Source organism: Phoenix dactylifera, unplaced genomic scaffold (genome assembly GCF_009389715.1).
Source record: "Phoenix dactylifera cultivar Barhee BC4 unplaced genomic scaffold, palm_55x_up_171113_PBpolish2nd_filt_p 000316F, whole genome shotgun sequence".
NCBI lineage: Eukaryota > Viridiplantae > Streptophyta > Magnoliopsida > Arecales > Arecaceae > Phoenix > Phoenix dactylifera.
In genome coordinates this window covers 175830-198575 of record NW_024067786.1, presented here as the reverse complement: position 1 = coordinate 198575, position 22746 = coordinate 175830, and the positions used below count along the sequence as shown (strand labels likewise).

The window sequence follows — 22746 nt, the reverse complement described above, 5'->3', positions numbered from 1 at the left end:
CCGACCACTCTGAGAATATTCTATGGGTTAGGATGAGTGAGCTGCCTAGTGTGTTTCCAGATATATTCGTACTTATATTTGTATGAATCATTCATGGCTTCATTGTTGAGACAAATATGGTTGGGCATCAGAAAAGTGTGATCTAATGTCTATTGATTGGCTGTTTCCAGGGGGGAGAAAAAAATCTATTGATTGGCTGCTAAGATATTGGCTGACGTGTGATTGTTTTTGTACGCTTTGAATCTTCTGTAATGGATGCCATGTATTGGTGGACTTATTAATTTGTGATGGGGTGTTATGATTAGAATGGTGGAGGAATGTCCCGTGAGCGTTCGGGAATTTGTTATTGGGAAGGTCTGCGACTGTCGGTAGGACCACTAAGCTTTTCAGAGTGATGGAATTGTGAGGGCCAAAACAAAAAAAAAAAATGGTGATCAAAGAGATGATGTCCTCAATCATCAGGTGCTTTATTTGTAATTCTCTGCCAAGGTTATGCACCAGTTGGTTTAATGATGAGTCTTGATGGTTTGTTGTCTCCAGGAAGGTGGCATGATGATCACAACAAAATGATTGGTGGACCATTTGATTGTTGATGAATCTTTAATATATATTGTTCCATCCTTTCTTTAGAGGGAAGGCACTTGTCCTTTATGTTGGCAATCTCTTTCCTTGGACTTGTTTCAAGAGAGAGAACTTGATTTGTTGGCTTCCTGGTTTGAGTTTGAATTAATTAGAGAGTGAACAAATTGATCACACATTTATGAAGAAATCTTTGGCTGAAGGATTTATTGTTGAAGTAAAAAAAAGGGGCTCAAGTTAGCATACACATTACTTACCTTCATGTGTACTCTTGTGGATACGCAAGAGTATAAAATAAGAAACTATTGTTAAGAAAAAGAGGTTTGATTTAGTAAGAGTCAAAATAAAATTATATAAACCACCAATTTATAACCTTTTGAATTACCACCAATTTTCTTCTCTCCGATCATGTCACCGTGATCTACCAATTAACTCAAAATTGCAGCAGAACTCTCATTTTATTCACTTATTGAGGCTCATGTGTCCTCTTTGTCTGTACTCATTATGTTGTTCTTCAAATATTTGCCATGTACTGTTCCCAGTTAATTATATAAATAAATTTTCTTCTGAATCTTAGAATTTGTTATATTAGAAGATAGAGCAATGAAGCCGAACGCAATTTCATTAATTTTTTTCAGGATGGAAAGATCACTTTTTATTTAGAATTTAGGCAGTCAAGTGCTACATCAGAGCAACAGAATCTAAGGATAAATAAAAGATCAACTGAGAGAAATTCTATAAATATCAAATACAATTCACTGTCATGCTCATGCAACTTACGGCACTTATCCGACCTTGGTTAGGCAGCTATCAACTCAGAGATGAAACTGGCTGATATGAATTAGCCTGTTCAGTTGCAGCCACTCTTATTTTCTTTATTTTTCCTTTAATTTTCTTCTAAAATTTAGGAACTTTCTCAGAAATAATAAGAATTACAGCAAAGTTTTCTTTTAAAAAATCCTGATATTATATTCTGTTTCTGAAGACAGAACATAAGAAATTGAAGATGTGTAAATAATCAAACCAGTCCCACATTCTTAAGCCAAAACGAAGCAGCCTCACCCACATACCTGAAGCTGATCAGACAACAAAACCAATGGCCCTCTACAGAAAATAATTAAATAAACAACGAAACTCAAAGCTCACTGAATTGAAGAATTTTACCCAAAATCCTGGCTACGAGCTACCATTAATCTGTCTGAAGGCATGGCTTTCCACGACCTTGACCTTGCACCAATTTGTTTCAAGACCTACAGCATCGGTGATAAGAGCTTTGGTGTGCTTAATGCACCAAAACACCATTAATAACAAAATCCATACTTGTTATCACAGTTCCACACAGCCATGATATACTTGAGATGGGAAATCAGTTGTATTCTCGACAATATCATCTTGCCTTTTAATATCTCAAAAGCAGGCAATAGTCTGTTGAACTTGAAACAATAGGATTGGCAAAGTTTTTCTTTTATTATTTTTGAAAATCTTAGTCACTTTGTATACCACCTTCCACAAACTATGAGAAGATGTGCCTGACAAATGAACCTTCTGAGATGAAGTTGTGGGTGGTAATATGATAGGTACCAGCAGCCTCCTGTAACAAACTTCTGCATCATATTGAGTTCAACAAAAAAATCTTCCTCAAGCCATTTGATTTTATCATTCTGTGTTTGCTGACTTTGACCTTGTAAGACATGAAAATTTCCTGATTCGTTCCTGGTAAGGCAACACCATATGCAGTAAGCAGCCCTATCAGCAAAAGGAAAGGTGTAAGATTAAAAAAAAAAAAAAAATCAAGTACAGTGTAGGGAAATTCAATCTGCTAAAAAGAATTAGGTTTCTCCATCCACAAGATGAGCAACTACAACCTTTCAATCTGAAGCTTGCATTTATGATGCCAGGACTTGCGACTTTTGGTAAATTTCATAAATATGAACATCCCAGTTAATGGCATTAGCAAGACAAGTTGGAGAAATAATTGACAGCTACTCTTGCAAATGCACTTGTCAAGAGGACTTATATGGAGCTTTAGACTACTTCCACAGAAGCGACCCACTATGAAGGCAGCGACTATATGGAGCGTGGCACCTTCAAATCTGAAAATTTCATTGATTAGGTCCTCGGATAACAGTGGACCATGGAATCCCAGGTCACTCTATATACCAACTGTAATAGCCTTTAATTGTGAGATTTCCTCCAATTTACTGTAGGAAATCATCAAGAAAAAGACAATCTTGAGATCCATAATCTCAGCAATGAAACCAATAATGGTTTAAATTTTAAGAGAGAGCCCCTTTAAAAACTAAGTGCAAAGAAGCCCTATACTTCTGAAAACTGGCTAAACACTCCTAAAAATAAAATTAAACAGAGAATTATACCTAGGATTTTTACTCTGTGATCCCAAGTTGAACTTCCTTTATGCCAAATTCCGGACACTCAACAGAAACTGCATGCACTTGCCATATGGCCGCATATCCTGCCTATCAGAACAATTCTAACTATAGAATTTTAATTTCATCATTCTTCTCACATTTCCAATAGGAACTCTAATATAAATGTGGAGATGAGTGTCATATTCCTATAAAGATGGAGAGTGGTGTCAAGTTCCTCCAGCCCTCCAAAGGAAGTCTTTGTGCAGTCCTACAATGCATGTGTAACTTTCTGGGTGTTTTTGGTGTTGTTTAGTTTATCTACAATGTCCGAACTAGGTTTCGTAATCCAAAAGTACATTAGCTAATAAAGTGCATGTCATTGCCTAATCTTCATTCCTGGACATCTTACACCACTTTAGTATCCGTGTAATGATAAAAATGCAATTTTTTCCCCCCGCATCTTTTTGATTTACTTTGATATCAGTGAAAACAACACAACCTTTCAATAACAACATTCTTGAGTATCCTTTCCTACTTTCACATAGACTAAATTAGACAACAAACACTTAGAGCACCTATTAAAGGTCTCTAAGCATCAATTTGATAAGCATCCTATATAAAAATCAAAAATTTTTATCCATTGAGATTTCTTATATCATCTCTTCATTAATGATGACAAATTTAAATCCTGCAACATTTGTTAATATTTTTGTGAAGAACTACTCAATATCGTTTTAAACCATAACTAGGCAATTGTAGATGTGTTCAAAACCTTGCCTCTCTTCTCATCATTTTGAAAAGATCCTGTTTCTACCTTATACAAAATGAATCTTCTCTTTTCATCAAGCCAAGAAAGACAATCTAAAATATGTATTGGGTGACTACATGATAAAAATATCTTCTATTTCACTGTTCTTTTTATATTTTGTGAAAAATTAGCTTTGAGAAAACAGTATATGAACTACACCAAACAAATTCCATTAACCCTTCATAAAAAGGAAAGGATCTGCATGAGTGCATTTACCAAGTCAGACTTTATCAGGCTTGATAGGTATAATATCCAAACTTCATTTAAGGATGATCTGTATACGTCACTCAGGACAAGTGAAAGCATACATATTCAACTATTCATAACAACAAACAAAATAAATAGTAGGAACCAATGTAATAATACAATAATAAAAATAGTAACATAGCTGAGCCGCTATAGCAAAGGTACTTTGAGCAGAAATAGAAAGAACTCTCTACAAAGGTCTCAGGGTACTCCTAACAAACTTCGCTTTAGCACTGTCCTTTAACTCTTGCAGAAAAGAACATAGGAATTTGCATTTGACTTTGCCAGGCTTTCTTCATTCACCGACCATTTCAAAACACTGGCAAAATTATATTATCCAGGAGATGAATGAAGGCCTAAAATTGTTTCTAAGATCATATTTTGCAACTTTAGACCCGTCCACCATGATGATACTCCCAAAGCCACCAGGAACAAGATTTTCACAGCTTTAGATCCAGTAGGGACCACAAATAAAGCAAGCATATGCTAGCTTGATTCAATATTGCTTGTCCATATTCTCCCCAAATCCTATGCAGTTTTCATCTATTGAGTGCAGATAAGAAACAAACTCAACCTCATTCTTAAGTAAAAACATGAAAAAAAAGGGGAAAGTACATTATGACTTAAACATAGAAATCAGAAAACAGATTACAAATGAATAAAAGCCATTCAAGTTAAGAAATCATTGGCCTTAAGAAACTGTATTTCCCACTATAGTACAAATTGAGTTTCAGCTAAGATGAAAGTATAAGCATATGATAGAAATATGACAACAAGCTGAAGAAGAAACTAGGTTGTCAGTGATAATTTGATGTGATTATTTAAAGAGAATGGAGACAAAGATAACGGCATCCAACAAAGGAGAGCAGAATAGTTAAAGCGGTGAGGTTCTTCAGTGGGGTCATATGTCGTAACATGAACCGAGGTTTATTATGTTTTGTATGATTTTGCACAAAATGTTTAACCAATAGAAAGGTTCATACAAATACGATGAGTGCCATGAAGATAAAGTATAGGTTTAAATTGTCATGCTTTGTGAGCCAACATGCATAGACTTACATTGGCCAGTAAAGAACATGTAGGCCAACATGTTTACATGGTGTAAAGGTTGATACAACTGACATCTATAATGAACCACACATACCTCAACAATTTTTGTTCATTCAAAATGCACCAAAAAGAGACTTTTCCTTGCCTAAACAATGAGCTAACCAAAATAAAAGCAGAAACGGCAAAATTTGTAATGTTATCAGCAGTTCCTTTGGATCCTAGAAGCTTTTTTTTGTTGTTGTTGATTAAGACTAAGCTCAGTTCCAAAATCATGCCCGTGAATGTATACGTTCATACATGCATAAAGACAAACACACATACAAGCCATAGATCGTGACTCAAAGTAAAATAAAAATCGAAGTGATATAGATAAGTTGCGGATCTCCATTCTTCTTATGAAAATTGTAGTTTGAACCATATTGAATCTAAGTCCAAGGTGTCAAATCCCATGGGATAAAGATGTTCTGGTTTGTCAATGGAATGGAACGCCCCACTATCTCTCCTGTTTGAGCATCTTGATATGTACCCTCTATTCTGTCCCCTTCTTCTTTTCGTTATTTCTTTCTTTCTTTCTTTCTTTTTTCTCTCTCCTTTCTTCCTTGGTTCCTTCCTTTTTTTTCTTTATTTCCTTTTTCTTCTTTTTTCTTCCTCTCTCCTTCCTGTATTTCTTTCTTTTATTCTCCCTTCTTTTCTTTCTTTCCTTTTTCTTCTTCTTTATTTTCCTTCTTCATTCTTTTCTTTCTTTTTCTACTCCTTTTCTTTCCATTTTCTTCTTCTTTCTTTCCCTTCTTTCTTCTTTCCTTTCTTTCTTTTTATTCTCCATTCTTTTCTTTCTTTCCTTTTTCTTCTTGCTTTCCTTATTTCCTTCTTTTTCTTCTCCCTTCCTTCATTTCTTTCCTTTTTCCTTTTCTTTCTTCTTTCCTTCTTTTCTTTTTTCCTTTTTCTTCTTCTTTCCTTCCTTTTTTTTTTCTTTTTCTTCTTCTTTCCTTCCTTTCTTTTTTCCTCTTTCTTCTTCTTTCCTTCCTTTCATTTTTCCTTTTTCTTCTTCCTTCCTTCCTTTCTTTGTTTTCTCTTTCTTCTTCTTTCTTATGTGGATGGATTTGGGAGTCCTGCTCCTATCCCAATCCCATTTTCTCATAAGAACAAGATGGGATGGCAGGGATGCCCCCCATTCTGCAAAGACTTAAAACATTGTCTAAGTCCATACAGATCTCTCGATTTGCTGATATTGGTCTAGGTGTTATGTACCGATTCCATTAATTGATATTTGATATATTCACTTTTTTTATTGAAAATTTATGTTTGTGGTATCTCTAGTTTATTACTCTTGGGTTTCATGGACAAGGGAGATGTTGGAATTTGACCTTTCTAGTTAACTATTTATTTATTCTGAATTATAAGTATTTTTTCCTCAAATTCTTAAAATTTCAAATCTTTCATTTGACCTTATTCTTATCTCTATTTAATAAGTCACCATTGTCAGCATTGGTGAGCTGTTGAGATATTTGTGGGTCTGTTGTAAAACCTGAGATCAATTGGAGAAAATCTTTCTTCATGCCATCAAGGCCTAACATTAGCATGGTTATATATCAAAGTGGTCCTTTTGTAAGTGGAATACAATCACAGAAAGATTTGAAGTTCTCGAACTCCCACACTCTATTATCTTGTGCGATTCTCTTTCCATCAAGATTTCTCTCCTGTCCAAAATTTGTTTCCTTCTTTTCTAGGAAACCGAGAGAAAAATGATTGGTTCTATCGCCTTCCTGTGTTCGTGCACATGAAGTTGTTCTGTGAGAGCACATAGGGGAGGCAACAATGATTTTAGGGGGCAGCATTCTCATGTGCCTCATCCTAAGCTAGACATGTTTCTTGTAAATTTCTTCTAATTTCTAACATGTGATATACGATTGATTGCTAATATCTCAATTTCTGACAAAACTTATATCTTCTTATTTTGGTTTAAAGAGACAAGATTGAAAGAAATGAACATTGCAGTCATTCACTTTGGGTAATGAAACCTATGACACGTTTGAAACAAAATGAAGAAGTAAAAACATAGTGGTAAGATCTGCAAAAGGAGAAAAAAAGAATGAAAATCAATACATGCAAGGTATCCATAACACTGAGTATTGACACATGCATACTTAGAAACCCACTTCCAAAATCTTACATCGAGAATCTGTTAGATGTATGCCCTAGAAGCCAATCTGGCGGACACATTATTAATTCTGGGACATAAATTTGTACTTGCTTTTATTATTATTGAATAATAAATGGGCATCTTTTCATTCATATTGTTTATGTGTCTATGAATCGTCCAAGGAATTAATAAGATGATGATGCATACTCTCAAGAGTTGAGAATTTGAGTCATGTATCATTGGTGATTAATTTCTAAATGCTCCTGATCAATGGATCATCACGAGGACGGTGATCGATCCGATCAGTGCACAGATCGCTTTCCTTATGGATGGACGAGACTCGAGTCCATAGTGTAGGGACACTGAAGTGAGAGTGCCGGTGCTTGTTAGAGAACAAGGGTACTGAGCGTGACCAAGACAAGAAGTCACTTGGATGTCTATCCACTCGTCAGTGACTTACTCGATGTTGCAGTAGTGTGACTGGTCCTTTGACCTGCGGTGCTTCGGCTATTCACAGCGAGGTTATTGTAGTTTGACTGCACATATATATGGTCTCTAGTCATATGGGTCCTTTTTGTGTAGATTGGCTGCAGTAGGTTCACTGTAGGAGTAGGGTATGCACTTACATGAAATCTATCGACCTTGATAGATGAGGAGTGATCCTATGTGATTTATTAGACTGAGTTCTAAGACCTTGGCCAGGGCAGAATATATAGTGGAAAAGAGTTTTCTACTCTCGAACTCAAGTCAAATAAATCTAGACATATGACAGACGACGGGGTTTGACGAGTTATCCATGACCTCCGGTCTGTAGGGATCCACGATAGAAGGACTATATCATACGATAACTGCACCTAGAGGTTCATCATTCTATTCTGCTGGGTAGCCACTACATACTGCTAGGTGTCACTGGTGGATGGTGAGACTCATAGGGATCATCTTGATGGTCGATAATCCCTGGTGAGTTGAGTTGAAATTGTTTCAACCCATTGAAAGAAGTTTTCAATGATATTGTGATAGAGATCGCAATATATCTCACTACCAGTCAGAATAGAACCTATGGGGTCACACGCATTAGAGGTATTGACCGATCCGATGGTTGAATGTGATTAGAAATCACAAATAATCAATTAGATTGATAAATGGATAACCCGCTAAGAGTTAGTGGTTAGAAGAAGGAATAATTGCAATCGGATTGCAATTTAATTTAATTAATTGAATTTAATTAATTGGATTTGATCATGAGTCCTACTTGTTGTGGGATTCATGAAGTTCTAATTGGATTAGGATTTCAAATTAAATTAGAGTCCTACTTAGAATAGGATTTCTAAAGTCCTAATTATCTTAGGGCTGAAATTTGAACAAGTCCTGATTAGATTAGAATTTTCTCAAGTCCTAATTAATTTTAATTTTAATCTAATTAATTAAATGACTCCTAATTGGATTAGGATTGAAGAGTTCAATTGAGTCATGGTTCAATTAAATTCTAATTGGATTAGAATTTGGAGAAATTAAAATGGGTGTACATAATCCTATTTTGAATAGGATTGGACCCATCCTTTGGACCCAACCCTCCCTACTTGATTTGATCAACTAGGGGCTGACCATATGGGAGAAGAGGGAGGGGCCCATGCCTCTCCCTTGGCTGGTAGCGTGAAGAAAAAAGGAGGGGCCATGCCCCTCCTATTTTGAATTCACAAAGGGATAAAGATGAACTCCTAAAATTTAGGAGCTCATCTCTATCCACACACCATAAAAGAGGGGTTCAAAGGGGCTACGAATTTTTCATGGTTTTTCCTTGGGATTTTTGGCAGCAAGGAACCTCCTCTCATTCCTCTCTTCAGCCACAAGAACAAGGGAAGAAACCAAGGGCGACGTGATCTCTTTCTTCTTCTTCTTTTGGTTCTAGCGCAAGGAAAAGTAAAAGGCTGCGAAGAGCCTTCGTTTCTTCTTTCTTGGCACTTCCTTCTTCTTCCTCCTCTCAAGGCAATCAAAGGTTGATTCAAAGGAGAGGACTTCAGCCATCTAAAGCCATCTCTGCAAGGGAGCTAGCACCCCGGGGAGATCCAAAGGCTTCGATCGAATCACTACCTCGTGTGGATACCTGTAGAGGCCGAACGCGTGTACGGCTTCCACTGAGCCATCATCAAATACCACGTAAATCAGATTTGCGGAGACCATCTACCCGCACAAGGTGAAAATCTGATCTTCTTAATCATCACATTAAAATGGTTTAAAATAATTTAATTCTAATCTATTTATAAACGAAAGGTTTTAAAACACGTTCATGCGATGAACGGATCCCGCATATGTTTTTCCGCTACAATCTGAAAATTATTTCGAAATTTTCATGGCATATGAGGGATGCTAACAGAATCTAGATGAAAACTGCAAACTCATTACAGAGCATGCAAGCAACAAAGTTCAAGTTATAGTCAGTATCAAACTTCTTGGTCAGCTCAATGAACATCAGAAACTGAAGTATAAATGCTTCAGCAAAGATAGGATGAAGTGTAGCATCGAACATATACATCAGAAAGAAGGTGCCAAAGATGGATAACATTACCAATGGTTTTAACCATAAGTCATGCTCCAGTGCATCAATCAACCAGAGGTTGAAAATCCTATGAGAAGGGACAAGAATGAAAGAAACCCAAGAAAGAACTGAGTAGACGGTAAATCAAGGATGTTGGCAACCAAATGGAAATGAAACCGCTCTTTTAAGCTAAAGGGAGGAATGGGAAAAAAAAAAAAAGCTCCTAAAATGTAATATAATGAAGTATCTAACTACTTGGTGAGCAAATCATCATTATGAACAGATCAAGGAACAACAAACAAATTCATGTAGCCCAATTAGAAATCACCGAGAAATAACTATAAAAAATTGCTGGCAATGACTGCAGCATCTGATAGAATCAAGGTTGAATTTTTCGAACAAATTTGTATCAAGAACCAAATATTAACAGAAATGAGACTAGAGGAAATAGAACTAGTTACCTCGCTCCGATAAAATTCAGCCCCATTGTCTTACCATCATCCTGCCCTCAAACAAATAAAATTACTAGAATTCTAGCTCACTCCAATGCATCTAAGAAAACCCAAATAAATAAACCAATCTAATAGGGGATGGAAGCTTGGTAGAAGGAAAGAAGGGGCGAAAGATGAAATTTTTAGAACAAAATCTGAGATTTACAGAAACAGGCAACAAAAGTCGGGATTTTGAGAATAGATTGCGGTACCTGACAACAGATTAGAACAGCTAAAGACCAGCGGCCGAAAGAGAAAGAGAGAGAGAGAGAGGAGGCAAAGCCTTGATGTGGCGAGTTTCCCCCATGGCCGGCGGTGGCGAGAGGAGGAGGACGAGCGGAGATTGGGGGAGGATGGGAAGGAGTCGATACTCGATAGGGACAGGTACCGAGTTCCCGTAAAGGCTGATACGGACCGTGGACCTGGATATAAGTTTCTTACAATATAGGGATCTTTAAATAAGTTTGGCCGAATCGTAGTAATATCTCGTGAAACAAAAATTTCCGATACGCCCCTCACTCGGTGCACAATTATGTACAGGTACAATTCTTACGTCAGTTCCCATGGGATCGCAGATTTGTTTCTGCGGCCACGAGGTCCACAACGTGAAACTTTTGACGGAAAATTTATATAATACCCTTACCATTTCTTTAATTATGTTTACGCCCTTTGTTTGCGTTTCTGCACATGAATTGCAGATTCCTTTATGCGATGAATTATTTTTATGTACCTATACAATTCTTTAATTATATGTATATCCATCTATTCGTCTCCTCAAGCTATCAACTTCGTCAAAGCCAAAGAGCAGCAGCAGCTGTAGAGAATCATTATATAGGCTCTAATAAGCCAAGCTAGACTTAGACAAGTTATGGCAAAAATTTGCATGACATAATGGGATCCCCTGATAGTTTGAGCCCACTGATACATCTTGTATAATAAGGGAATGCCTCTTCATGGGTGGTATCATGAATGCTGATCAATCCAACTGAACTAATGACATTTGTGCTTTGAAGGTTCATAGTCGAAATGGACGGAATTTTACTCCTATCTGAACAAAATATAGAATGATGAAACCATAAACATTATATACAATCAGTAATCGTGATGCCTAATATGCGACATGAAGCAATGTCATCGTCGTGACCTCTCTCTCAATATTCTCTTCTACCAAAGGAATATGCGCATGGACCTGATCGAACAAGAGTCGAGTCGCCTCGAGCTTTGGCATCATAATACTAAATTTTCATCAGATGATCTTAATTTCAGTCATGTAATCAATGGTAGATGGAAGCCTGTGATACATGTTTTTCACTGGCCAAGCTGAGCCAACTTGCAGCATGAGGTAGAGCCATTAGTATACATTTGAGCTAAGTAACAACAAGACAGCATCCACAGAACAAGTGCTTTCTTAGTAAACAACATTTAATTACTTGACCTTGATGCCAATTGTAACATCTTTTTTCCATTTAATATACAAATTAATTATAACTATACTTTAGGCAAGGAATATAGCTTCCAAGCGTTTGTAATCACTAAATTCCCCTACTTTCTCACCCCTGTACTTTATTCTGAATAATACCCCACTTACAATAAGAATCACTTATCACACTCAGGCAGTATGCATGGAGATAACCAAAATAAAAGTAGACCCAGAAGAACAAGAAAGCAATAGCACGAGTGACCACGTAGTGCTGCTCTTAACTTCTTAACTCTGAAACAAGGAGCTCCTTTTGGGAATACCCAGTACTAGGAGAAGATCACCTCCAAGGATAGAAAAGGAGGGCATGCATACTGGGAACAGCTGAGAGTTCTACAACAGAAGACAAAGGGAGAAGAGGAAGGAGAGAAGAAGAGAAGAGACGAGAGCGAGAGGCCCCACCTGGTGGGACCCAGAAGGGAATGACGAGGGGGAGTAACAATAGAAGCAGGGAACTAGAGGATTGGGCGGCGGTGGAGGGCAGTTGCTCCCGGCGGAGGAGGGAGGAGGAGGAGAGGCTTCCACATCTGGCTGCGACGGCGGTGGAGGGGAGTAGTAGTAGACATCGGCCGGAGGGGAAGGCGGTGGAGGGCACTCGGTGGAGGGTTCCGGCGGCGGCAGCGACGGCGGCGGAGGAGGAGGGGAGGAGGGGAGGGGCTGGCAGGGGTTGTCACAGGCGGCGCATACGGTGCAGGCCACCCCGTCTGGGGGAGGCGGGGTGGTGGCCAACGGGTCTTCGTCTTTGATCACGACCGTCGCTGACGAGATCGACGGCGAAGAGGCGACGAGGAGGAGAAGGAGGAGACGGCGGAGAAGCGCCGGTGAGTATTCGGGAGGTGTCTCCATCGCGGAGGGATCAGAGAAATCGGAGCTCGTCGTGCTCGCCTATTATACGAGAAGGTTGGAGTCCGGTCACCGCGGTCTAAGCGGGATAATAAAATATATTAAAATAATGAATACGTTACGGGAAGTTGTAATAACGCTGACACGTGTAAGTACTTTTTATTTATTTATTTACTTTCCGGTGGCGTCAACGTGTGGGTGCCGCGACTAGCACGTGTTGGGAGGCCCCGAGGACGGGTTGGCACGTGTGAGTTTCTTCTGACTTCTCCATTCCCTAGCGGGGCTTTTGAGTGATCCAAGGAAGAGGTAGCGTTTAAGTTAAGAGACGGTGGGTTGACTGGATGAATACTGATGAGCCCACGGTTAGGGAAGGAACGGTCGTGATTCAGTGCTGGTACAGCAGATGTGGGTGGATATGGGAAGCGTTGGGGAACACACGATGACCCGCAGTGTATTATTGCTGGGGCGATGGCAAAACTTGGCTTCCACTCTGCGACGTAAACTATGTTTTGAGTTGTCGGTAATTGATCTTACTAGAGATTTGCACGAGGACTTTGAGGAGAGGAGTATTCGACGTTCACATATTTCGGTTATCCAAATAAGAGATCGTGGTTGTTCACATCTTGGCATCCGGCGACCGTTGGATCATCCACTGTTTGCTTTGAGATCTATGCAGCGAATGAATGATGGAATTTGGAGCGCTTTAAGATCTGTGTAATAGATGGTAAAAAAAACTCTGATGGTACATTCTTGAGTTGGATAGAAGGATTAGAAACAATAAAGACTTGTTTGGATTTTAAATCTAAAAACAAAGACCCATCCTGGTTTGCTTCTCTGATGGTACGTTCTTGGGTTAATATGGTTAGGATACAATGGAAAGAAGAGAAATAATAATAATGTCATAGTTTGTCTTCACTGTTCCGGTTTCGTTGATACAGCCAAGATGGTCGGGGCATCAATATCCTTCGGTTATCTTGGATCCCGGTTTTTCATACAGTATTGATTGTGTCATCCTGTTTTGGCAGGAATTAAATCCTTGGTCACACTCATATTGAGGATAGGATATTCAGAATACTCTGTTTCAATGTCCGCATAGCAACAGAGTTTGGATTGCTGATAGGCTTTTGTTTATCTTGGCAGGTAGATGCCTGCAACCGAGATGGGAGGAATACAATATCCAAAGGAGGCTTCAAATATGGCAGCCCCAGCACAAGTGAATGTGAGAGCTGGCTATATTCTTTAGCTTGGCTGGCCAGCATGCAATTTTCAGGGCAAACTTTTGGGATCACACTTGAGTGCATGAGTATAACAATGTCCATGAAGGTGGAGCAGTAGCAGGATTTTTCTTGCTATATCATGGTGGGCTGCTCATAGCCATGGGGCCAATTTCCATTCCTACTCAATTTGACCCTGTGGCTAAACTTACTGCTGCTTGCTAGGCTAACAAATTTGATATTCACTCCCTTTAGGTAGATTGAATTTGGGAAGGAGGCTCTTTGTTTGTCATTAAGGGCATTAAGGATGTTGCACTCTTTTCTAGCTCAACCTATGTTAAAGATTTCCGGGCTAATCGACTGCTATCTAGGAACATGTTAATTTGTATGGTCCAAGAAAGTAAAAACTGAATTTTTCATTGGAGCAATGCATGCCTGAGAAGCCAGACCCAGAAACTCACTAACCATAGCCATAGTTGATGATAGAGGTGGGACAATGCACATAGGATAACACATGTTTCATGCATGGTTAGTCCATCGACCATCATCGTTGGAGAGAGTGGTGGGGCAATGCCCATTGTTCAAATAAAATTTACAAGGCGAATTGTTACAACTGACCTGAACATAATGGCAAGGTGGGGCTCATTAACCATTATATCTACCAAGAATTTTCTCTATGACATATTTCGTAGCTACGACTATTTTGTGTCAAGGTAAGAATATACATCACATCTTTATGTTACAAATGGCCTCTGAGTATTGTAGTACTAAGGAAACCATGTCAATGGCTGCTGAAGATTCATGCAAGTATGTAGCTTCTGTGGTACATGTTCTATGGGATGAATGCCACCAAATGACCTGAGAAGCCGACTAGAGATACTGATAAACAACATGATTTGTGAAGTCTTAGTTTGGTTGCTGCAAGAAACAGTTAAAGGGCTTCAACACGGCTGAAAAATATTATAGCTCAGACAAGTCCGCAACCATCAGCAGCGAAAACCAGAGGCTGATCATATCAGTAAAACGGTTTAAGGAAAACCATTTTGTGCCTGTCCCGAAATATTAAAGTTGATTAATTAGGTCGTATTGAAATGTTGTTGCCAGAACTGAAGTAAATAGAAATTACCAAGAGAGCTGTGCATAAAAAAAATTTCAGAGTTGGTAGTACAATATTTGATCTTAAATTATGATGCCAATTTCTATTTTGGTTTTCATTCAAAGTTTCAGAACAAATATGTTTCAAATCCTTGTAATTCCAAATGTTCAGAGTAAATGCATGTTTAAATTACATAGGCAACTAAACAAGCATCGACAGGAACAATACAGAAACCTTGAATTGCCAAAAGATACAAAATCATGAGAATGGAAAAAATAATAATTAGGAAATATGATAATCTTCCATTGCCTCCAATATTTTGAAGTCCTAAAGATAAAGTAGCAGCATCCCTGAAGAGCGACACGATTTATGAAATGGATTTCTAATTTATTTATGCAAAGCTTGATATTACTTCTCAGATGATAAATTTTAAAATGCAGCACATGGCTTGTAAGGTTTTCCTAAATCATGCAATTATGCTTCTTGAGATACTAAAATATCCTGCTTCCTACTTTTATTGCCTTTCAGTATAGTTATCACTGCTTCTGGTTGCTAAGCCTAGTAGAAATGTTCTAATCTCATTCAGAATGAGTAAAAAAAATCTTGAACTTACTCGGGAGTATGACTGGGCATCATATATGGTAACACCACATGTCCCAGATGTCGAAGCCCAATTCTGAAAGCTTGCATCATATCCAGGCCTGGGTGGCTCAGAGTGATTAACTTGGTAATCTATAGTGCTTTCTGGTAAGCTATTTTCTGCATCGGGCTTGAATGTGTTCTCCCCAATTAAATTCTGGCAATAGGGCTGGTAAGGGTACTGGCCTCCTAGCTGCAGCCTCAAGCATGCATTTTGGCTGAACTCATGCAAAGAATCCTCTTGTAATTGTTCAGTGGCCTCTGCTTGTTTACCTGTGTTGAAGTAACCAGAATAACTTTGAATAGATGTGTCTGTGGAGCATCCGATATCTCTACAAGACAAAACAACCACATCCATCACTTTAGCAAATATACTGGATAAACCATTTCAACCAATTTAAAGGCGATGAGAATGGTGATATGCTGAAAAGATTATTAAGGAGTGTGCAGGTAATTTTAGTGCATATATCCATTTTCAAAAATGATTCTGACAAACCAAACCCAATGACTATATTACCATATTGCAGGTTTAGGTAACGTAATATATGCTTGGAACCTTTCACAAAAGGATCCATCCATGTTTTGACTAAAGGAACAAGTTGATGCACCAAAGTCAAAGAAGTCAACAACAAGAGATTGACCTTACCAAAACTTTCGTCCACAATCTGGCATGAGCCAGAAAGAGTTGAGTTGATACATTTTCAATCATTCATAAAACTTTATGATCAAATTTAAGTTACAAAAAGACTCTGATTATGATAAAAGTCTATAACAATCAGGAGACCCTATTTTGACTAGGAAAATAGGTAATAAAATAGTTTACGCATAAGAGGAATTAAAAAAAATTGATCTTGTTCACCTATGAGGTAGTAAATTGCCTGCCCACCTCTGAGGTAGTAAATGAGGGTCTTCTGGAAGCATCATTTGTTGGCCATCATTGCTATGAAGCCATGCTACAGGCGATGGACCATGCTCACCGCCTAATCCCAAGGGTAGATGGATGTCATTTTGAAACTAAAAAATCAGTGTGATATCATTAGATAGCTGCTATTGATAAAGAAAGGTGAAATCTTTTTCTAATTTAAGGCAGCAAATGACTGGAAGCAGACCCATATATTCCACCAAGAAGTGCTTTTACCTGGCTACTGCAATCTAGAGACACAAGTTGCTTTCCAAGGTTTTCCTGTCATCACAAAGAACAGATGATCAACCATTAAGATGAGGAAAAGCTAAATAAAAAATTATTACAAAATGTGTGTTTACTATAGTAAAAATATTTTCTTCTCCTAATCAATGTCTTGTCTATAATATTAAATTTCTATCAAAGTGATGATTCAGATATCTGTACTATTGTTTTATATATTAGGGGCAGAAAGTACTTGCATAAAGCATGAGAAAATCAGCTATCTAACTTAAAAGGTTAGCTCTTGGTAAGTTAGAAAAGCTCCCGTAAACGAGTAATAAATCTAAATCCTGAAAGCTTTATCTTTTTGGTCCATAAGATGTGCAGCCTCAAAGCTGAACATCACTTTTGGTGATGAAACAGTGATCACTAAGTTAGCTAGAAATACATATCTTTCAGATAAACTGTGCTTAGCTCTTTCATTCTATATATTGGGAGGTATTAGCCGGTTCTGCAATAGTATCATTCAGGTATGAATAAAATTGCTAATATCAATGAAACACTGTCATTAGAGCAAAGTAGATTAATGTAGATGGTGTTAGCCTTTCTGTAACTAAGTATAAACTCATAGAACTAGTAAAAATATGCAGGCAAAGCTATGCATGGTTCACCATACCTCCCCATACTTGGTGTACTGAATTGCATCGGTATGATACCAAGGTCTAGTACGACAAAGGAGCTGAATCAACTTGTACCAGGTGGAATCAACTGGTACCCCCCGGTTTCGGGTTGTACCATGGCTAGGAGTGAGAAAAGGGCCTCTTGACCTTATATTGGTACAAGAGATATACCATATGGTAGCAGGTATACCATATAGTATCAATATCGGTACAGTACCGATACAATGAACTTTGAGGTCAGATGGTTCTATACCCACTAAGGCCCTGTTTGGCAGAGCTGATGACAGTAGACCTTTCAGAAGTAGAGCTTTTTAAAGTAGAGCTTTTATAAAAAGCTATTTTCTATTTGGTAATTATATTTCTAAAATGCTGTAGAACTTTAATATGTGTTTGGTAAACAAACTAAGTACTTTTGGTACGACAAAATGACGATAAAGGACATTGCATAGTATTATATAACATAACATAATAAAATATAATATGTATTAATATATAAATATATGATATAGTATAATATTACTGTAATGCAATATAATATTATTATAATATAGTAATATAATATTGTATACTATAGCATGATAATATAACAAAATTTGATATTATATAACATAATATATCAATGCAGTATGATATAATGTAATATAATATTATATTTATAGTATAATACAATAATAAAGATATAAAATATTATAATTATTATCATTATATATTACTATTTTATTAATATAATATTTTTAGGAACTAATTTTTGGGTTCCTTGTTTTATTTGTTGGAACTTCTGCAAATTTCTATAATATAAAGGAATATTTTCTATAATTATAATATTTTATTATGGTATTTTGGTCCAAAAAGAAAAAAATTTATAAATTAAAACAGCCTTTTGACGCATGCTAAAAGTGCTTTTCCAAAGAAGCTCTATTTTGGAGCTTCTCCCCAGGAGTTGTTTTAGCTTTCTGGCAAAGCTAAAACAACTTTCTGATATTTTTATCAAACACCTCTATTCCATCCAAAAGTATTTTTGGAGGGTCAGAAAGTGCTTTCTGGCCCACCAAAAGCTCTGTCTAACAGGGCTTAATTCCCATCTCAACCAAGCCCATGCATGATAACTTAGTCCCCGAGGCTAGCATGTGATGATGAAAGAGTGCTAAAATTGTCATCTAGCATCCCACTCTAGAAATATTGGATGATTTGTAAGTAATATAATCATGAAAAACAATTAGCAAAATGAGTTGGTTAATTAGGCCTAAGGTCCCCTGCATAAACCTGTGCATCTAAGCTATGGTGCTATATGTCATTTAGAATCATTATGCATACAAGCCACCAAAATATGCAACAAATATGAAAAATGTTAATAAAATGATCATTTAATAGACAAAAAGCAAATGTCCAGAATGCCAAGGAAAACATACCTTATGCACCTGTATGCGGCTGAGAGATTCCCTGAGAGATTGTTCCATAGCCCTAATATGGTCTATGTCATTAATCTTATCAGGATCAGTCCAATAACTGAAAAGGAACAGCTGAATGTTAAATATAACAAAAATGAATGCATTAATAATACTGGAAATTAGAGCAGCTCAGTGATTTACTTGTTGCAGTGCCATAAATGGCTATATTACTGTAAAGATCCAAAAAATTTTAGATGTGCATCTTCTAGTGTAATGCAATGAAATGTGAAGGTAAAAAAATTTTTTGCTTTTTGTATTTAAAGGGAAAATGCTTGCAAATACAGATTTATTCCATTTCCCAAGACTATCTAATGCTGGGTGCACTTCAATCATCTGTCCATGCTCCACCCTCATGCCACAATCAATAAATACAAGAGAGAGCCCTAGGATTGAAAGGCAACAGGACACTATATTCCCTCTCTTCCCCTTTCTTTGTAACATCTATCCTTACTTTCTTCTTTTCCTTCCTCTTCTCAATGTTGCTAAAGTGTTTGTTGAAATTGCATGATTATGCTTTGTTCCGTCATCTTATCTAACATGGTCGTTCATCTCATAAACGGTCTCCCTCTGTTGTTAGGTACTTAGAAGCATGCTTCTCTAATCGTTTGGCATTTTCTTGATATCCAAGAAAAGAAAGCTGCAGGTCAAAGTTCAAAAATATTACCTCAGTCTCTTCTGTACATCTGATAGTTGAGCTTGCAATGACCGTAAGTGATTTGTTAAGTCCTGTACAAGGGATTCAATCAAAACCGTGTATACAAAGAGAGAAAAGGCAATTCTTATAGAATAGAATGTTGAATTTGTAAATGTGATGTTTGTGATGAGCACCTCAACCGTTTGGCTGCTGCAATAAAAACAAAAGAAGAATATCAAAATTTTGAAACTTGAGTTCTGCTATCCAAATAAATTTAAGATTATCTACCTTGAACCCATGAAATCTTGAATATTAACATCATGGTCCAGTTTCTTGAATGTCTTCTTCAGTGCCTATATTCTCAACAAGGAAAAAAGAATAAAATTTTTCAAATATGCATAATATTGATCCAAGGTTGCTTGAGGTCATACTGAAGTATGAAACCATGTTCCATCGAAGGAAAAAAAAAGAGTGTAAACTTTTGTTCAAATAATGGCTAAATGATGGTGGACTTACTTCGAGGCTCTCCAATTTCCTGTCCAAATGATGTAGAAACATTCATTAGAAGGGTTATAGACATTTAGTCTGAATGCAAGGAAAAGGGTACACAGGTCAGAGGAATTCTATTTTACCTTTTTGCTCTTTCTTGTGGAGTTAGTTGGGCAAACTTTGCAACAACCTCCTCAATGGTGCTGCATAAAGCAAAGAATAAACATCGAAACGGAAAGAAAATTGTGGCGATTATCTAACTTCAAACAAAGCATTAGTCGAAAGAGGTGCTGCAACTAGTAAATACATAGTAACCATATGATATAATGCAAAATAGCAATAATCCAACTAAGATGAATTATCGGTATAAAATGTTGATTGAGCTAGTAAGCCATACTTTTTTTAATACTTTTTTGAAGATGCTAATGGTTCTCAATTTGATGGCTGAAACGGTTCTTACTAATCCATTCTCCAAAAAGGGCTACGAGGAACAATTAAACAACCAATCTTCAGGATCTCTTAGAAATTACTTATGGTCCTACAGCCTAAATAAAGTGCTCTAATTCATTTCAATTCTACAGCCAATTAAATATTTGATAATTGCATTTGAAAAACCAAGAATAGTTGAAATAAAGATGAAGGATTAACAGCTACCTCCGGTCTCCGACACATAATGTCGGCTTTCCAGTGGGTGAGAACATGAGAAGGATGAGATCGATGTCACACAATATCGATAGCTCCTTAGCCTTTTTCAATATTCCGGCCCTCCGTTTCGAGTAGGTGACCTGCCGACCACTGCTATTCTCCAATTTTTTGATCTTTAGCTTCACCCTCCCCATCCTTCGATCACCAGCAGCAATGCTCTAAATTATCTTCCAATCCTCTTCCCTTCAAATTATTGCAAGTCCTATAAAGAATCCATCTTTCTTTGAGAAGTTTCTCCAGAACTAATTTGAGAGTATATCGATGCAGGAATCAAAGCCTGGTGCCTCAAAATCCAATTTTGATATTAAGAATTGAATCAGAACAACCCAACTGGCATCTCGACGAGGAGATCCCAATAGAAGAGAGAACCAAAGAAAGATCAGAATTCAAAGATTGCGTGCCGTTCGCTCCCCAAGATCCAATTTCTATATCTGTTAATCCAAAAAGAAATCCAACGAAGACAAGGAGGAAATCACCAGACCCAGATATCAGAACCCATCCAACTCCAAAATAGAATCGATTTCTCCGCGCCCATTGCGAGTTGAAGCTAAAAGGGCGCCGCGATCGATCGAAATGGGTGAAAAAGGAATCGTGATGGAAGCCGAGAAGGGCTTAAAGAGAAGGAAATGGGGAGAACCCAATGGACGAAATCGAGAGAGAGAGAGAGAGAAGCGGGAAGGCGGGGTCAGCGAGTCCGTCCAAGAGGAGCTGCTTCCCTAATAAATCTCTCGGGGCGGTTAATTGGCCGGACCGGGAACAGGCAGTTGAACCGGGTCGTTTTAAAATCACTGGTTCATAATAACGGCCGTTGCAACGGTTTCAGAGGAGACCCGTTATGCGATGATAGATGGTTTCTCGTGGATTGATGAATGATGACTGATGGGATTAGATGAAGAGATTCTTTTGCTATTTGTTGTAAATGATCTATAGATGTATTGTTGTTTTAATGTTCCACATATGTTGTTTACTGTATACGAAGGCGAGGATGCATAGAGGTGATGGTTGGACAAACATGAAATGTGTTACATAGGGATAAAAGACGAAGATAGGGGAATTTGGACTTGTAACTTAAGAGTAAAAATTGTTGGTGGAGGCCTGAGGGGCCGAGTCAATGTTGGCGGAGGCCTGAAGGGCCGAGTCAGTCCTACCGCCTGCCAACGTGGATGCGCTGGAGGAGTAGGGTGGGTTATACCACTAGGAGGTCCCTGAACCCACTGGCGAGGTCCTGTCGGAGTCCGGAGTCGGATGAGGCTTGGTCGGAGTCCGGAGTCGGACGAGGCTTGGTCAGAGTTGACTCTTGGCGCTATGGGCCCTGTGTTGGCCCGCGGGGCTTTGCGGTCCCAAACCCCGCGCCAAGGTTGAGGATTTGCCGTGCGTTGGGACCGTCTTGAAGTGGGTATCTCTCTTCCTTCTTGCTGCCGATGGAACCTTGCCTATGCTCTACCTCTATGGGCGCTCGGCAAAGGGAAAGAATCAATATATGGGGGTGAATTGCTAAAAGCAAATGACTTTATTCCAATCAAGCAACGATTACATAGGACTCTTGGCAAGATTCGGAAGGAATCTTGCGACACCTAAACAATCTAAGGGGAGTGATATTCTCCTCCTTAGCCCAAGCTTTTCGGCCGACAAACAAAGGGATACAACCCTTGACACAACTTGAAATCAAAGCTATTGGTAGATGATAGATGCCGGACTAAGGGCCATAAAGGCTCCTTTTGTAGGCCGAGTGCCTTGGCTTATTTGGGACTTAATTCAAATTCAAATGGCTTCCTTGTTTGGGCGTCAGGGGCTGTCTAAACTTGGCTCCCTTTGGCCATGTGCTGCAATGAGGTGGGCACTCGAGATTTGCTATCGGTGTGGCTTGTGCGCGTGTCGTGAGCTGAGGCTGCCATCTGCCCGGGCGCGGCCTGATTTGGTTGCTGCGCTGGGTGGCTGGGCTGCGCTGCCTGATTTGCTGTGATATCCCACCCGATTTGTGGGGATTTGCTGTTGTCGCCCTTGCTCCCTTAGATCGCTGGCGTGGCCTCCTTGTGCGTGTTCATTCTGCGGCGTGTTGCATCCTGGCTGCCAGTGTCCTCTCCTGCCGGATCGCTATGGAAGAGCCCGCAGGCTCCTTCTTTGATTTTGCACGTGCGCTTTCCTTGTTTGCTTCGGTGCTGATGCCTGGCTGCTTGCC

At 38.4% G+C, this 22746-nt stretch overlaps 2 protein-coding genes and 1 long non-coding RNA gene across 5 annotated transcripts; all 3 read right to left on the bottom strand.

Annotated features, from left to right (window-relative positions):
- Window positions 1–1522: 1522 nt before the first annotated feature.
- On the bottom strand, window positions 1523–10619 carry LOC120105590. The gene is made up of 2 exons (XR_005507942.1): window positions 10432–10619; window positions 1523–2325 (listed from the first exon to the last, which is right to left on the bottom strand). It is a non-coding gene; the product is annotated as an uncharacterized LOC120105590 (long non-coding RNA).
- Window positions 10620–12029: 1410 nt separating this feature from the next.
- On the bottom strand, window positions 12030–12542 carry LOC103712475 (branchpoint-bridging protein-like). Its single transcript, XM_008799006.1, has one exon. It carries the CDS (start codon window positions 12540–12542, stop codon window positions 12030–12032), a length of 513 nt encoding a protein of 170 aa, XP_008797228.1.
- A 1739-nt stretch (window positions 12543–14281) lies between these two features.
- LOC120105589 (agamous-like MADS-box protein AGL65) lies at window positions 14282–21243 on the bottom strand. 3 transcript variants are annotated; one of them, XM_039118174.1, is made up of 11 exons: window positions 20517–21243; window positions 20006–20065; window positions 19890–19908; window positions 19662–19726; window positions 19568–19583; window positions 19404–19465; window positions 18701–18797; window positions 16627–16671; window positions 16348–16502; window positions 15463–15820; window positions 14282–14802 (listed from the first exon to the last, which is right to left on the bottom strand). In XM_039118174.1, exons 1-11 carry the CDS (start codon window positions 20699–20701, stop codon window positions 14782–14784), a joined length of 1083 nt encoding a protein of 360 aa, XP_038974102.1. In that variant the 5' UTR covers window positions 20702–21243; the 3' UTR covers window positions 14282–14781. The 3 variants fall into 3 exon arrangements, with proteins under 3 accessions (XP_038974102.1, XP_038974105.1, XP_038974103.1); XM_039118177.1 differs by having other exon boundaries at window positions 16375–16502; XM_039118175.1 differs by having other exon boundaries at window positions 19568–19580.
- Window positions 21244–22746: the final 1503 nt, after the last annotated feature.